At 38.6% G+C, this 16,523-nt stretch overlaps 1 protein-coding gene across 2 annotated transcripts in view; it reads left to right on the top strand.

Annotated features, from left to right (window-relative positions):
- The window catches only part of PTPN1 (protein tyrosine phosphatase non-receptor type 1), an 82,924-nt gene that overhangs the window by 32,077 nt on the left and 34,324 nt on the right, over positions 1 to 16,523 (top strand). Inside the window, exon 1 of one of the 2 annotated variants that reach the window (XM_083357463.1) lies at positions 14,642 to 14,793. The exons of the other annotated variant lie outside the window; for it this stretch is intronic. Coding sequence (XP_083213589.1) covers positions 14,671 to 14,793 — 123 coding nt within the window. The 5' untranslated portion in view covers positions 14,642 to 14,670. Of the gene's footprint in view, positions 1 to 14,641; positions 14,794 to 16,523 lie in introns of those variants that run through there. 2 annotated transcript variants of the gene reach the window in all.

The raw sequence follows: 16,523 nt of genomic DNA, 5'->3' as shown, positions 1-16,523 counted from the left end.
CCATTCTAGAATACTTTAGCTTTGTCTGAAAGAGATTTCTGTAGCTATTCATTGGAAAGTAAGGTAAACTTACCGGTAGTTTGAACATTTAAAAAAAAAAACCTTTTTTTCCTGGTTGATCTACATAAAAGCTTTATCAAGTACTAGGATTGCACAAATTGTGAAATAGAACAGATTAGATTACAAAATCTAAGATGCATGTGATGCAATACATTTCTGTAATCTTATGAATCTGACCCTTGATCTCTCCCGTCCTTTAGCATCTTAACTGCTAGCTGAGAGAGTTCTTTTGTGACCTCTTCTAGATTGGATGACTCTTTTCTTTGGAGGGGGAGATTCCGAAAAATCTATGTCCTTGACTTCCATGCCAGCAGTTTTTATTGCCACTACAGTAAATTTTACTTTATAGATTATTACTCATCTTGCATTTATATTTCTGGTTCTATTTCTTCTTTTAAATGATCTGTATATTATTTTTTTTAAATATTAATATGCATTGCATTAACTATCTTGATTTATTTGTGTTAAATCCAGTCTTTCCTAATTTGATACCCTCCAGATGTGTGGGAAATTAGCTCCCAAACAACATAGCATTCTGGAAGTCATAATCCCATCAAGTTGGGAGAGGCTAGGTTAAATAAATCATTTAGTGTTTCAAATGGATTGTGGTGATGGTAGTGGTGATGATGATGGTGTTGGAATCTTTCTTGGTATTTTAAATGCAAAAAAAGTGATTTTTCTTACTTATTATTTCTTATTTCTTACTATTTTTGAATTCTTATCAATTCAAAAATCTTACAAAATAGATCAGGGATGTCAAACTGCCAGCCCGTGGGCCGGATGGGTCATCCAGAAGCTGCGCCCACCCCATTGCTGGCAATGGAAAAACTGCCCTATATGTTGCGCGACATCACATGATGTCGCGAGGTTGACAATTCTGAAATAGATCATGAAGAACTTTATCCAAGAGCAACAAAATCCTCACATGTCAGATCCAAATCTAGAGTATAATGAGAAATATAAGAATCTTCTCCATTTTTATTCTGTGCCAAGCATTCAAGGGAAATGTTTTTAATTTGGCAGAGCAAGAAACACTGCTTCAGTCCATACACATCTGGTAAATTATTTAAACATAACCATTTTTATTAGCAAATAAGTGTTCCCTCCAAAATGTCCATCATTTGACTGTATAGCAATATTTTAATTAATGTATAAACAATATCTTTGTTATACTCCTGTTTTATTTGGCTAAGAGCCAAGTCTTCCATTTATTTGAGAGATTGTGATGTTATATAAACAGATTACTGAAACAATCATGTTTGAAACAAGCATTTGATGTTTGTAATACTTGTTAGATTTCATGTTTATTTCCTTAAAGATGAATCAAATTGCTCTCAGTGTTTGGATATGAAATCTGCTATATGCGTTCATGAAATCAGTGAAATATGGGTAATATATAGCACAGCAGGACTTAGTGTTTTTGACCATTTCCACTGAGTTCAGTTTAGTTTTGTATTGTACTGTGATGCAGACATTTGTGTCAGGAGCAGACCTATTGAAATCAATAAAATTTAAATTATTCATGGCTAATTTCTCCCTTTGGTTTCAGTGGTTCTCACACTCTACACCAGGGGTGTCAAACTCAATTTCATTGAGGGCCACATCAGCATTGCGGTTGCCCTCAAGGGGCCAGGTGGGTAGGGCCAGGGTGGGCGTGGCCTACTGGGTGGGCGTGGCTAGAGTGTGTATGGCCTACTGGGTGGGCGTGGCCAGCTCTACATCGTTCGCATTGTTATTGTAGGGTAGCCTATAGTGCTCTTCTATATTCTGTAGACAAATGAACAAATACTAAATACATGGTAACAAACAGGAACGTAATATATCTTCAAAAGAATAATATAGGGACATTGCCAAATCTAATCTACTTTTTAAATCCCCCAGCCATTGCAGGACAAGATTTGTCTAATTTCATATCAACTTCTACAGCAAAGCACTTTTGTTTGGTATTGCTTGGGGAAGATAGTTCTTAGCTGTTCTTTTAGCTTTACACAATTGGAGCCAACCAAATTGCAGTTTGGCATATAAATAGGATAGATGCAATTTGGACAGACAATTAAGAAAACACCTTGGTGGACAGTCAGAATTTACAAAGCAGTTGTACTTACAATAGACATTATTACACGTTTTTCTTCATTTGAATATTTTTTAATAACCTCACTAGATTTTTACAAAAGAAGAGCAAATACCTCCTCTATTTTGTCACTGTGGTTTGAGAGTGGCCTTCAAAGTTGTTGTTTTAGTTCTTGTTTTGCTTTTGCCTGTATGGATACAGAAATCAAATCTAGAATATGAAGCAATTTTTTCAACCTTCCAAAACTCAGCCTACCCAGCAAAGCAGAATATTCAGTGGGTTGTTGTGTAGGAAATGGGAGTTGTAGTCAACACATTAGTGATTTGGTTTTTCCATTTAGTGTTTCATGCCAGCACAAAGAAAAACTTAAAAAGAACATGGCTTGCTACTCCTTGGAGTGCTTATAAAAGAGGTATGGAAAAACTTTAACAGCTATTTGCCACTGTCAGCTCTTTGTTTTCAGGGAAAAAAGTGTAAATTCATACTGTTTTCATCACAGTTTTGAAATATTCTCCATTCCATCTAGTGCAATATTCATGCTTGGTAGCAGAAACAGGATTTCTACTACTTATGTTTAGATGCTGTTAGAAGGGTCAATAAAGATCAGTCCTTACTGGAAGGGCAAGTCATATTTAGGTCTTCCTCTTGCCAGAAAGATAACTTAAAAGGAAATGCATTATTTCCAGTCTTGATTCCCAGACATCCTCTTATTTTGTTCCTCTGGATGAAAGCCACAAAGGCAAAAATGCCAGTTTCATATGAATGGTCATGAAAAAGTAAGTGGACATATATAGCTCTCCCAAAGGATTTCTTTTAAGGCAAAATAAATATTTGGGCATATAAAGCTTAACAAAACTGCTGGACTCCGGGATTGCTTTGCAACATATTTTCACATATGGTGGACCTGTAAAAAGGTTAAGGCTTTTTGGATAAAAATTTGGTGGAATATGCAGAAGATTTTCAAGCAAAGGATAAAGTTTTGTCCGCAATTCTTTTTGTTGGGTATAATTACGGATGCTACTGTTGTGGACACTAAGCTGATGTTGAATTTAATTACAGCAGCAAGACTTTTAATAGGTCAATATTGGAAGAAGGAGGAATTGCCGACTATAGAAGAATGGACTTTCAAGGTTTCTGACCTGGCAGAAATGGCAAAGATCTCGGCTTATTTGAAAGATCACTCGCAAGAACGTTATATTATGGAGTGGAAAAAATGGATTGAATATATCCAGAACAAATATGGGACTAAAAAGTTTCATTTAGCATTTGAATAAGTCTTCCTTTCTATTTTCTTTTTTTTCTTTATATGTAATATTAGTATTCTTGTAGTTATTCTTATATGAGCTAGAGAGTGATAGATTTAAGAATTTATTGTTGGTAGCATATGGATGTTTATGATTGTTCTTTGTTTTTATACCCTGTACTTAGCTCTGGGAAGGGGGGAGGGGGGGAGGGGGGGGAGGGGGAGGGAGGGATAGGGAGGGGGGAGGGGGGGATTGTTAAAGATAAAATGTATTTTAAAACTTTTCAATAAAAAAAAAGAAATTACAGTGTTCTCATTTTATACTTGGAAGTTTAGTAAATTTCTCCTCTTCATTTTAGCAATTTTAAAATAGGGGAAAGCCCTATTTGCAGCTATTTCCACTTTTATTTTCATGGTTGGAATCTAGATTTGCATGGGGCCAGCAAGTATCCTCATTGATGACATCTTCAATCTGGGTTTAGGATTTAGATGTACCTTTTCTAGTTACGCAACTTTGAAAACAAACCATCTCAGCATATGTTGCATCTGAATCCACTTTTAGAGCTGTGTCTTTATTTAGTGTTACATCTTCCCAGGATAGTACCTAAGGAGTGCTAGAAATTGTGACTCAGTGATGAGACTTGGAATTCCTGAATCAGTTTCCGTTACTAGTTTCTTGATAGGCATTGGAGGGTGAACAGTAAAATGCATGTAATAAGCTTGAAGTGTAAATGCAAGAAAATCTTTTTTTAAGAAAAAACTGGACAGCCACCTCTATGAAAGGGTGTAGGATCGTGGTGGCGAACCTATGGCATGCGTGCCAGACTGGGCATGCAGAGCCCTTTCTGTCGGCACGTGTGCCAGAGGGACATTCCCCTCCCCCTCTCCACGTGCGCCTGACTAGTGGGACCTGGAGACGACAGGGAAACCGAATCTAGCAGCGCTCTCACGGGAACAGCTGCAAGAGCTGAAAGGGGAACCTATAAAAGGAGCAGGTTTTGGCGGGAATGTAGTGAGAAAGAGAGCGAGTGAATGAGCAGATGGCCTTTGGAAGTGATGGTGGGCATGAGTTTGGAGAAGACAAGTAGGACATGGTGTCCGTTTGCACTTTGCAGAAGGCTAGTGGGGGAGGGAGGACACATGAGTTTGGACTTTGGAGAAAGCGAAAGAGAGAAGGAAGAAGGAGGGAGAAGGAAGGAAGGAAGGAAGGAAGGAAGGAAGGAAGGAAGGAAGGAAGGAAGGAAGGAAGGAAGGCTGGGACTGGTAGCGCCACTGGGCAGATGCACGGCCAGGCCTTTCCAGATGACTCCGAAGCCAGCCAGCCCTTCTGCAGGAGCGTGGAGGGAGGGGGGGAGAGTAGCTACCCCCAAGCACCGTGCCTGCCTCCCTTCAGGCTCCCTCAACCTCTCCCCCCCAGGCTGGGGCTGGTTAGATTCCCCCTGTGGGCAGCGCTGCGCCCGCCACCAGCCCATCCCCAGCCAGCCCTCCTCTTCCATCCTACTCCTTCTGCAGGTGAACCGCGGCTTACCGAGCCGGTCGGCACCTCTTCCCACACGCGTCCTCAGGCAGAGGAGCCTGTACTGCAGCTCTTGCTCCCCTCCAGCTTCCATCTGCCCGAGGCCCATGTTCAGCACACCCGGCGGGCCGGTGATGGGCTGGAGAGTGCCGGACAATGGCAGCTGCCCTGGGATGAGTGGTAGGTGGGGTGGGTGCTCCCGATGTCCACAGAGGAAGAAGTAGCAAGGAGGATGCCCCCTTCCCCAAGCCACCAGCTGAGTAAGATGCCCTCCTGCACCACCCACCGGGGAACCACTGAATCTCCCCCAACCCTGCCCGGCCCCCACAGGCATCCCTCCCCAGGAGCAACATTGAGCTGGTCATGCCCACCCTGGCCACGCCTATCCAGTCTGCCATGACACTGTAGTCATACCCACCCAGTGGGCCACTCATACATAAGTGGGTTTTGGGTTGCAGTTTGGGCACTCGGTCTCTAAAAGGTTCGCCATCACTGGTATAGGATCTCCTGCTTGAGCAAGGGGGTGGACTAGAATATCTCCAAGGTCCCTTCCAGCTCTATTCTGATTGAAAAATTCTAACTTGCATTGAAATAGTTGGTTTCAATTGTTTAATGTCATTTTGAAGCAGATTTCCCCAATGGAGTGCTTTTCAGATATGATTATTGAATATTATGGGGGGGAAACATCCTAGCAATAAAAGGGGTACGATAATTACCCAAAGAAGTGATAGATTCCCTTTCAGTGAATGAGGTCAAGCGAATATTAGGCAAAGATTGGGGATTTCTACATCAAGTAGTGGGTTGGACTCAGTGGCCCCTTCTAACTCTTATTGTAATATTACAGCTCCCATTAATGCTGGATCAACATTGAAGTCCAACCTAATAAGAGGCCACATAAGTTAGGAAAAGCTGCCTCAAAGGCTCATACATTTGTTTTTATTGCTACAGGACTGCATACTAATATAGGGGAGGAATAAATAATTGGGCTCAGCACAACATATTTTCATTTATTTTCTTGTTTCTCCTATGTTTTAAATTGATAGTCATGCTGGTATCTTTTAGATGTTTTAGACTGAACTTATGAAAGCTCTGTGAGTAACCATGCTGTCTGAAGTTGATTGAACTCCAAAACAAGTGGAGGTCACCAGACTGTCTATCCTTGTTTGAAATAAATGTATATCTTTTGACAGCATCTTCTATTGGCAACAGAACAACAATAAAGTATTCATAAGAAAAGTGTCGGTCCCAACAGGTTGTAGCATGCAGTTCTTTGGAATAACATTTTTGTAGAATGAAGCAGCGTTTCTAAGAAATCCAGATTGTCTGAAAATAATAGTATTAATAAAAAAAAGTTGACAAAATAGGCAGAATGCATCAAAGCTGGCCTACAAAAAAATTATCTGAGAATGAAGAGTTATTATATATATTTTTCTCATAATCTTATTTTAATTTAGGCAGAATTAGACAGGTGGTCCTCAGCTTATAACCACAATTGAGCCCAAAATTTCCACTGCTAAGCAAGACAGTTGTTAAATGGGTTTTGCCCCATTTTACAACCTTTTTTGCCACAATTGTTAACACAGTTGTGCAGTGAATCTGAGTTCCCCATTGACTTTGCTTGGCACAAGGTCGCAAAAGATGATGACATGACCCCAGTAGCATAGATCCATTACCTGGGAATCCATGAGATGTGTCAAGATAATACGGCTAGCAAATACCAGAAGTCAGTATGTGCAATTTTGTGGGGAAATATTGCAATTAAACTTGAATAAGAAAATGTCTTAAGGTGTACTTATATGTGTGATCCATATGCCAATCAATTTGCTCACTGAAATGCAAATTTAAGGAGTAGTCTTTCTAATCTGTTTTATGGAAATTACGTAGAATTGAATTTGAGACCTCGCTAATGCAAGACTGTGCCTTTCTGGCAAGATAGGATTGTCTTCTGAATTCAGTTAGGGCCTTTATAAATCCAGATAGTGCTGGAATTTAAGGATGTGATGACCAGGAAGGAAGGCATATAGGAAGAATGAGTCCTTTTGTTTAGTTTCTGAGAGACTAAAAGAGTTCTCTCACTTGTTTATCGTTTGGTTGCGTTTCTGTCTTCTTTGCATAAAATTATTTTTTATTATGTGTAGTCCTCATTTAGCAACCATAATTGTGACTCGCAACTTGGTTGTTAAGCAAAGTGGCCACTAAGTGAAACTGTCACTTACTTCAGATTTCCTTTGATTTGTAGACTTCCAAAGATTGTAAATATGAGGGTTGGTAATAAAGTCACTCTTTTGTCACAGTTGCTAAAGCATATTTTTTTTAAATTATAGAGCATTTTCATGAGCTCCGCTGCTTAAAAATTATATTTGTCGCCACTGTGGGAATAGGTGGGGCGTTTATGGTTTTTTAATTTAATTTTTTAATTAATTTTTTCAATGTTAAATTTTATTATGGATTTTTAATTTTGTAAACAGCCCAGAGTCAATGTGTGTGATTTAGAGAGCTATATAAATGTATATAATATAATAAAATAAAAGGTATCTCAGTTTGGGCATTTGGATTGAGCTGGCTCTTGAGTTTTCCTGCTTGGTTGGCTTTCTGTGGATTTCTATCTTAAGAATTTGTACTAGTTCTTTTTCTTTTCTGCCACTGCTACTAACTACTGTAAATGCAAGTTGTTTGTAAACTCAATGGGGTTGTTTTTTTTTGCATAAAAATGCTCAAAAATGAGGGATGGGAATTGGTTTGCAAAAATTAAATTTTCTCATGCACTAGTCTGGCAGATCATCAAACAAGGTAGGTTTGGCGCCTCCGCTCCCATCTTGCACTTTACATCTCTTCCGTCTTTGGCAGTTGCTAACACCTCTGCAAATACATTTGGCTCATATTTTCAAATCCCTGTTCCTAAATCAATCACAAATTGTTTATGAACTTCCTGTGCTTCCCCTGACTCTAGCCCACTCGCTACATTCCTCAGGTTTTGACCTTCTGTCTTGTTCTCATGACTTCCAACTGTGACTTAGAGTAGATGTTTAAAACTGAATTTCTCAACTACAGATCTGTCATTGTATTTACATTTTTTATTTTTTTTATCCCATTTATATCCCGCCCTTCTCCGAAGACTCAGGGCGGCTTACAATCTAAGAAGCACAAATCAATGTGCTTAGCAATTGTAATGTGTTTGTAACTTTAAACACTGATATGGCTGTGAGGACGAATAAGGCAGACCTATAGCTAGGGTGGTGTCAGGGAGCAGATCGGAGAAACAAGGAACAGACTTGCGTTTGGGGAAAAGGAAGTAAATCTGTGATCAGTTAAACCTCATAAAGAAATCCTTGAATGACCCCTATCATGCTGCAATCTTGAGTAGGAGGTGAAGAATTAAGATTTTTATGTAGGTGATACAGATAGAAAATTTGAGCATGAAGGAAAAGAAGCACGTCCATGAAGAAATAGTACTCAAGAATTTGGGGTTATACACAAGTGAATTTGAGAACTGGGTCATCTTATAGCTTGCCGTATGTCTTGGATCATAAAAGACAAGAACTCAAAGAGGTTTGGGCAATAGCAGTTAGCAAACATAAACTGTGCAGAATGAACATTGAACCACTAGGAGTCATTTATACCAGTTTGTAGGGTACATTGTGTCTGATCAAAAACTTTGTTTTTGTGTCAGCTTATGCCTGTGGTCAGTGTGTGTAGGAATGAATGAGAATCCATGGGTGTATATTTCTTTGTATCATCCCAAGTTGTATACTGCCTCTAAGGCAATGTGTGACATAGTTTTGACCTGTGTCTAATTATTTTTACCATATTGAATATTACTGGCACGAAGGCACCACATTAGAGTGTTTCTTAATACCCAAACAAAGTAGAGCACGGGTGTCAACCTCGCCCTGTCACATGACGTGTCACGACATGTCGCAACTTTTTTCTCATTGCCGGAGCTGGGGTGGGCACGGCCTCCGCATGATGCAGCCAGTCTGCAGGCCAGCAGTTTGACACCCCTGAAGTAGAGGATATGGATATGATTCAGTGCTAGAAGGTTATAAGAGGCTCTGTTAACACCAACAGGTGTTAATGCTAATGTAGCAAAGAAAATTTACAAGTTTAACTTTAGACCTACTAAAAGTATGTTTTATGACTATAGTACAGATGCAGAAAACACATACTGTGTACATTAAAAGTTGTAAGTATTTTGTAAATATTTTAAAAGTTAACTATGAAAATGAGGTAGAAGAAGAGGAGGGGCAAGAAAGAAGAAAGGGGAGGAGGAGAAAAAGGAGGAAGAGAAACAACAATAGCAATCGCACTCTAGAGTTATATACCGCTTGATAGTGCTTTACAGCGCTCTCTAAGCAGTTTTACAGAGTCACTATATTTCCCCCAACAATTTGGGTTCTCATTTCACCAACCTTGGAAGGATGGAAGGCTGAGTCAACCTTGAGCCAGTCAGGATCGAACTCTGTGGGTAGAATTAGCCTGCAATACTACATTCTAACCACTATGCTGCCACAACTCTTTCACTATCCTATGTGGAGCTCAGGTGCCCCCTTCCCCCCAATATGGTAGCTGAAAATGGTACGAAGGCCAGGCTTACAGTATTTCTATTTTATGTCACCATTGGTTATAAAATATATCCATAAAATTATCACTATAATAAAAAGGGAGTTTCTGAAAAATGCAAAAAAGCAATAGAAAATCATATGCATAAAAGTAACATATAAGATCAAATATTTATTAAAGCCTGGTTTGTTCAGCAGAGGTAGAGGCCATCTAAAGTGGATCTCATAAATCTGGATTCTGTCAAAGCTTTTTTTTTTTTGTCCTCATCGCAAAACTTCCATTGCACATCTGTTATTGTACCATGTAATTTGCTTTCCTTGATTTAAATTTTGGGTTATTATGTGGTTGATGTGCTGTTGCTACTTGTTGATTTAAAACCCAGGCATACTTTTTAGGTGAAAGGATACATATCCCACAAACAGTTTTCATTTACTGAGTTTGAGTTCCAGAGAAACATTTCTGTTCCAAAGAACAGAGGTCGTGCTGCTGAGTCTTGAAATGCAATTAAACATAAGGACTCCAATTTCCTCCTACATATAATCTAATTCCAAGGTTTGTTCTGTAAAATGAAAATGTTTTCAGGGCGAAAGGCCAGATAACATGGTGGACTTCCCAGATTTGAATGCCTTTGAATTTTGGTTTTTGGTTTTTTTTTTACAGTATTGGTAGGTGGCTGTTTCTGTAAATATACATATTTATTCCTCAAAGTTGTTATTGAAGTTCTTAAATCACTGTTGAATCTATTTGGTGGTAATATTTGTCATTGGAAACATTCATTATTTAGCATATAATTCAATTTACCAATTTAATTGGGAAATTTTTGAACACATAGTCAGATCAAGTAGAGGAAAGAAAATTATGTTCTGACCAATCTTGTTTGGCCTTTTTTCAGAATGGCTCTGGTACTTTCTAATAGCTGAATAACGAACATCTTTGATATATAGAGCTATTTTTAATTGAAAGAAGCTGTTTTATAAAAATACAAAAGTGCTCCCCCCTTGCTCTCTCCCTTCCCTCTCTTTCTCTCATGGGTTGACAGCATTTGATCTGTAGAATATTCTCGTGTTCATTTTTAATATCTTTTTCAGATCAAGGGGATGAGCAAGTGTCTGCTTCTTGGGATTGCAAATAGAAATTTGAAGGGCAATAGCAAAAAAACCAAACAAACATGAAACATGAAATTCTTCAATGCACTATTTCAGTTTGTATTACTTTCTATGAGTGACTACAAAAACATTTCAACAGAAAATAATAAAGTAGGATAAGGCTGCCTTGTCCCCAGAAGTATTTAGGGGTCAACTATTTTTGCAGATAGATTCCTAGAGAACCTATAATGATATAGCTACAGTCTGATATGAAAACGAGATGAAAAACCTTGCTGCATAGAATTTATACACAAATAGGTGCAGTGGTTATACTATTTTTTAAAATGTGAGTCCTGTGTAGTACAATTATTCTGAAGAATGTTCTTAATGAATATCACCTCCTTTCTTACTATGAATTAGCCTTCAGACTATTTACTGAAGGTTATGCAGAGAAAGCAAGTAGCCTGCCCCTTGTTGCTTAGCTCAAATTAGAATATTCCTGGCCATTAACCCTTTTTTCTTGAAATGCTGAAAGTTGTAGCTCAGCGATGTATGGAAATTCCTAGGTTATTTCCTAGGTTGCACTCCCTGCTGATCGTTGATATCTTAAAAATCTTCAGAGGAACTGTGTAAAACTTCAAGTCTGTCTTCCATGCCAGAAATAGGATTATTTTAAGAAGGAAACTTTGCACATTATATTATCACTTTTTTAAAAGAAAGGGATGAAGCTAGGGCTGTTGCAAAAGCTGGAATCTTGGTTCCAGAAGTGGGGCTGTTAATTTGATTCTAGCATGTTGTCACTATAAGAAGGGCATTTGATAGGACACATCAAGGAAAATGGGAACCATGCTAATTATATCTTAATGAAACAAGTTATCCCTTGTGCTACATCTCTACAATGAAGCTGGTAAGTTAATGAAATAATTCTATGCACATTTCCATCCAAGTAATAAATTCCTAAAGCACTTCTCACAAAGCACTTTTCACAGAAATGGTTGTCCAATCTCTTCTTTTAACTCTTCCCTTCAAATTATCCTTAGTTGGTCACATCTGTGAACCATCTAGACTAGGGGTCGGCAACCTTAAACACTCAAAGGGCCACTTGAACCCATTTCCCAGCGGGAAAAAACACTGGGAGCTGCAAAACTCACGCGTGCACGCACACACGAGGGGGAGAACTTGATTGAAGAGTTTAATTAAAAAGAAATAGAGGCTGCTGTGCTTGAGTTCTCTCTCTCTTTCTCTTTCCCTCCCTCCCTCCCTCTCCCTTTCTTTCTCTCTCTCCCCCCCCCTCTCTCTTTCTCTCCCTCTCTCCAATCTTCTGCTCATCTGGCAAGCTGGCTTCACACTGTTCTGGACGAGCTGATATACATTCTTATTGGGCTGGCTCTCTTGCCCTGGTTTCTGCTGCTTCCTGTTTCCTGTGGAGACGCAGCAAAGGCAGGAGCCCCACCCAATAAGCTTGTCAGCTTCTCGGAGAACAGTGTGAGGCCACTCTCTTTTTTACACACACACACACACACACACACACACACACACAGAGAGAGAGAGAGAGAGAGAGAGAAGGGAAGCGCAAGTGCCCCCCCCTCTCTCTCTCCCTCTCTCTCTGCAAATGGCTGGGAGCCGCAGGAAAAGGCTGAAAGAGCTGCATGCGGCTCCAGAGCCGCGGGTTGCCAACCCGTGATCTAGACAAAGGTAGGAGGAGGTGACTGAAAAAAGCCCATTTCTTTGAAGGCTTAAAATATATCAGTTTCACATGCTACACTATAGTAGAGTAAGAGCTGGGTTAGTCTGTGGAAGCACAAAATCAAAAGACTTTGTTAGCACTTTTTTGAGCTAACATACTATATTAAAATAGTATGTTAAACTATATTGCAGTTTCATTAAACACATATAGTGGCTTGACTGACATAGATTTGAATTAGGATGAGGGAGAAAGACAAATTTGGTAAGTGTGCATAATCAAAGTCTTACAACATTTTAGAATAAAATAGAATAACCAGAACATAAGCTGTTATTGGGTGGAATCTGTAGTTCATAAAAAGTACCTGTCCAGTAGATTATAGTTCTCAAAAGTTTGTGTTATAATAAAGCCAAGTTTTAAGATGCTAGAAGAAAGTTATATTTGTTGCAGCAAATAAGCACAGCTGTCTTCCTGAATGCAATTCATGCCTATTGGAAAGTTAAATGGGATTTTCTCCAAGGTTAATGTATTTTGCAAATGTTATTTGTTTCCAGTTTCCAGTATCATAAAATCAAAGAATTGGAAGGGGCTATTTAGGGCATTAATCCCATTGCTCTCTATTCAGTGCAAGAATCCAAATTAAAGATCCCCAGTGTGTTCTGCTCTATTTGGAACAAATCAAATAAAGGCATCTTTCTAGATAATTGGCTCCATTATTAAGCAGTTCTTATTAGGAACGTTTTTTTAACTTTTAGTCAAAATTTATGTTCTTGTTACTCAAATTCTGACTTCTTTATGTATGTCACTTCTTCTGGTATCTTAAAAATGCTATTAACTCACTGTTAGGTGCCCAGGATTGTATTGTGTAAGAAGGGAAGCCATATACATTGATTTATTGATTGATTGCATGGATGAACAAGACGTTACATAGTGTGCTAATTTATTCTTTGTTTAATTAGAATAAATCTATGTATTAAGAGGATGTAAGTTGAAGTCCAGATCACAATGTAGACCATCCTAGTGAAAGATTACTAATCTTTCTAAAAGGTTCAGAAATTTGCTGTCACTAGTGTAAGAACTATCTATAGCTTCGTGGCCATCCTTATTGCCTTTCTATAAGCATATTCAGTTACCTGAAAGCATAGTACCTAGAAGTAGATACAGTATTTTGGATAGGTTATGATCAGCGTAGAATAAATTAGTAACTTTATTAGAAACTTATTAATAGATCAGTTGTCATGGTCAGTGATAAGGAGTTGTTAGTATCTAGAGTTCTGTACTTTCCTCACTCTAATGCAGGGGTGTCAAACTCAATTTCATTGAGGGCCACATCAGCACTGCGGTTGCCCTCAAGGGGCCGTGTGGGTATGGCCAGGGTGGGCGTGGCCTACTGGGTGGGCGTGGCTAGAGTGCGTGTGGCCTACTGGGTGGGCGTGGCCAGCTCTACATCGTTCGCATCAAGGGTGCCTATGGGGGCCTGGGCAGGAGTGGGACAGATCTGAGGGTCTCTGGCAGAAGGAGGGTCTCTGGGCCAGAGCCAAGGCAGTGGGGGCCGTTCCCTCACTGTTTCCAGGATGGCTTCGCGGGCCGCATGAAACCACTTCGCGGGCCGGATCTGGCCCCCGGGCCTTGTGTTTGACATGTCTGCTCTAATGTGTAGAATGAGGTTAATTTTCTTTTCTTTAGCTTATTATGAATTTTCTAGAATGTCTGGGTCACAAGAACAAATTTATAATTTGTTATATATTGATCGGTTCATTAAGTATATTGATTAATCTGTGACATCAACTATAATGTCAATTACATTTATTTGGGATGAAGCAGTCAATCTTGGTGAATTGTTCATTTTAATGTTTTGGAAAAGCTTTTCCAAAGCACTTAATCCTTTCTTTTCAACACATTACACCTTGTTAAATTGTGGTCATGGTACAGTTATTATTCAACATTTACTGAATTAAAAACATTTGTATTTTTGTACTCACAGTGAGTGACAGCAGGTTGGTTTAGCATAGTAAGACTTGGTTTGTACTTGGATGGGAGTCTCCTCAGGAATCCTAGGGCTTGGGATTTTTTAAAAAAATATTGGCACAACAAACCATTTTTCTGTTGCTGCCAAGAAATTTAGATGGACTCTTCTGCATAGCCACCAGGAGTTGTGCTCAACTCAAGAGCCTTGAGTTGAGTGAAATATGTAATAGTTTATAGTTAGTGATGGTTCAAATATCATTTAACATATTCACTAATTATAATTATTTGGATCTATAGCAATGAGAATGATAATGCAGATGTCTTTTAAAGGATAATTGCAAGAATTGTAACAAAGTTGAACCATATCTTGTTTAAATTGGTGTTAATTTTGCATATTGTTTGAAAGCTGTGATTTATGCGTCAGGGTGTTGAGGTGAAATAAATATTGTGAGGTTTCTTTTGTAACACACAGTTAAACAACCTATGTCTTGGTGCGCTTGTGAATTCAATTCATATGAAAAGATTTTGGTGTTCCTGAAGAAGGAAAGGCAACTTGAAGATCAACCTGCATGTCCAATAAAATTTTGGGTTGAAACAATTAAAAAGGTTTGTGTTGCTTATGATTGCTGTAAGGACTATAAAAACTAAATACCTGATAATGCTCATATCATGTATATATTATTTATGGATAAAAGCAAATCTGAAGTATTTGAATATAACTTATGAACTTTGCAGAGAAAATATTTTTCCCCCCAAATATCAGTAATTCCACTGATGGGAAGAGGTTTAAATCACCTTCCAATACAGAAAAAAATGTGATCGAAACTTCTCTGTAAAAGTATATTTGTGTGGATGTTTCTATATTAAATCCCTAGGCAGTTGTCAATGATCTGTTTATATTATAGAAATTTAATGGAATAGAATGAGGTACGGGAATATGTGGGCTACTATTCATGTGACATGCTATAAAGTACTGAGTTACCAAAATTAATAGTACAAATGTAATAACATATGACAGCTCTTGTAGTTGAGATTTTTGGTCTATAATTGCTAAGTAGTAGTACACTATTTGTTGTGCAAGTAATTGTATTTTTAAATACAATTTAGCAAATCCAGATTTATTTATTTATTATTTATTTATTTATTTATTTATTTATTTATTTATTTTAATTCCATTTATATCCCGCCCTTCTCCGAAGACTCAGGGCGGCTTACAAGCTTAGCAGTAGCCTTCATTCTATGTATATGCCTGCTTATTAGGGCTTTCACACACCCCCCCCAAGCGGCATTATTACAAAGTCAGCTTAATTGCCCCCAACAATCTGGGTCCTCATTTTACCTACCTCGGAAGGATGGAAGGCTGAGTCAACCTTGAGCCTGGTGGGATGCGAACCTGCACTAATTGCAGGCAGCTGGTGTTACTTAAGGAGGCATTACCCCACTGCTCCACCAAGGCTCTATAAACTGTCATATTTCAGAAGTACTATAAAACTAGTTTTTGTAAATGTGAATAATTTATTATGGTTTATTTTAAAATAGGTTTGCTAATTTGGCCTGAGCATGAACCATTATCTCAAAATATTCTGTATTTACTTTGGATGTTTTTATTGTTTTTATTTGTAAAAAATATTTTGGTGTTTTAATTGTGATATATTTTTGGATTGTAAGCTATCCAAAGTCATTGACTGAGATGGGCAGCTATAGAAATTGTATAAATGAATGTTACTAAAAGAGAAAAACATCTGAAACATATTTTCATGTATAAAAGCTGTGCTAAACTCAGAAAATTAACTTGTTTGGAATAAATGTGGGTAAAATCAGTGTAGTTGTTGTATGTTAGTTAGCTAGTTAGTCAGAGTTGTATCCCATTTATCTACAAGAACTCAAGGTAGTATACATCCGAGGTCCCCAACCTTTTGGGCACCAGGGACCGGTTACGTGGAGAGAGGTTTTTTCGTAGACCAGAGGGAGTGTGGTTTTGTGTGCTGCTTGCATCCCACGGATGGGGCTTTGCTTGTTTGTATGGATCAGTTGCTGGCATGCCGTGGCCCGGTACCAGTCCACAGACCAGGGGTTGGGGACCCCTAGTATACATAACAATTCTACCTCCTAATTCTTAATTCTCAGTAACTATCCTCTCAGGTTAGTTGAACTGAAAAATAGAGTCTAGTCACTGCTTCACTCTAGTTCTGATCCAACAATCTTAACATGATTTTTTTTTGTCTTCTCATAATTTACTGTTGCCTTGAGGCCTTGCTCTCAGCTCACTGTTTTCTTCTTTACATTGTTATTTTAAGAATAGCTTCAGGGTGGAAACTGAGCAGATGTTGACTGTC

This window comes from Vipera ursinii, assembly GCF_947247035.1.
Source record: "Vipera ursinii genome assembly, chromosome: 3".
Classification (NCBI taxonomy): Eukaryota; Metazoa; Chordata; class Lepidosauria; order Squamata; family Viperidae; genus Vipera; species Vipera ursinii.
This window is presented reverse-complemented; position numbering and strand designations above follow the sequence as displayed.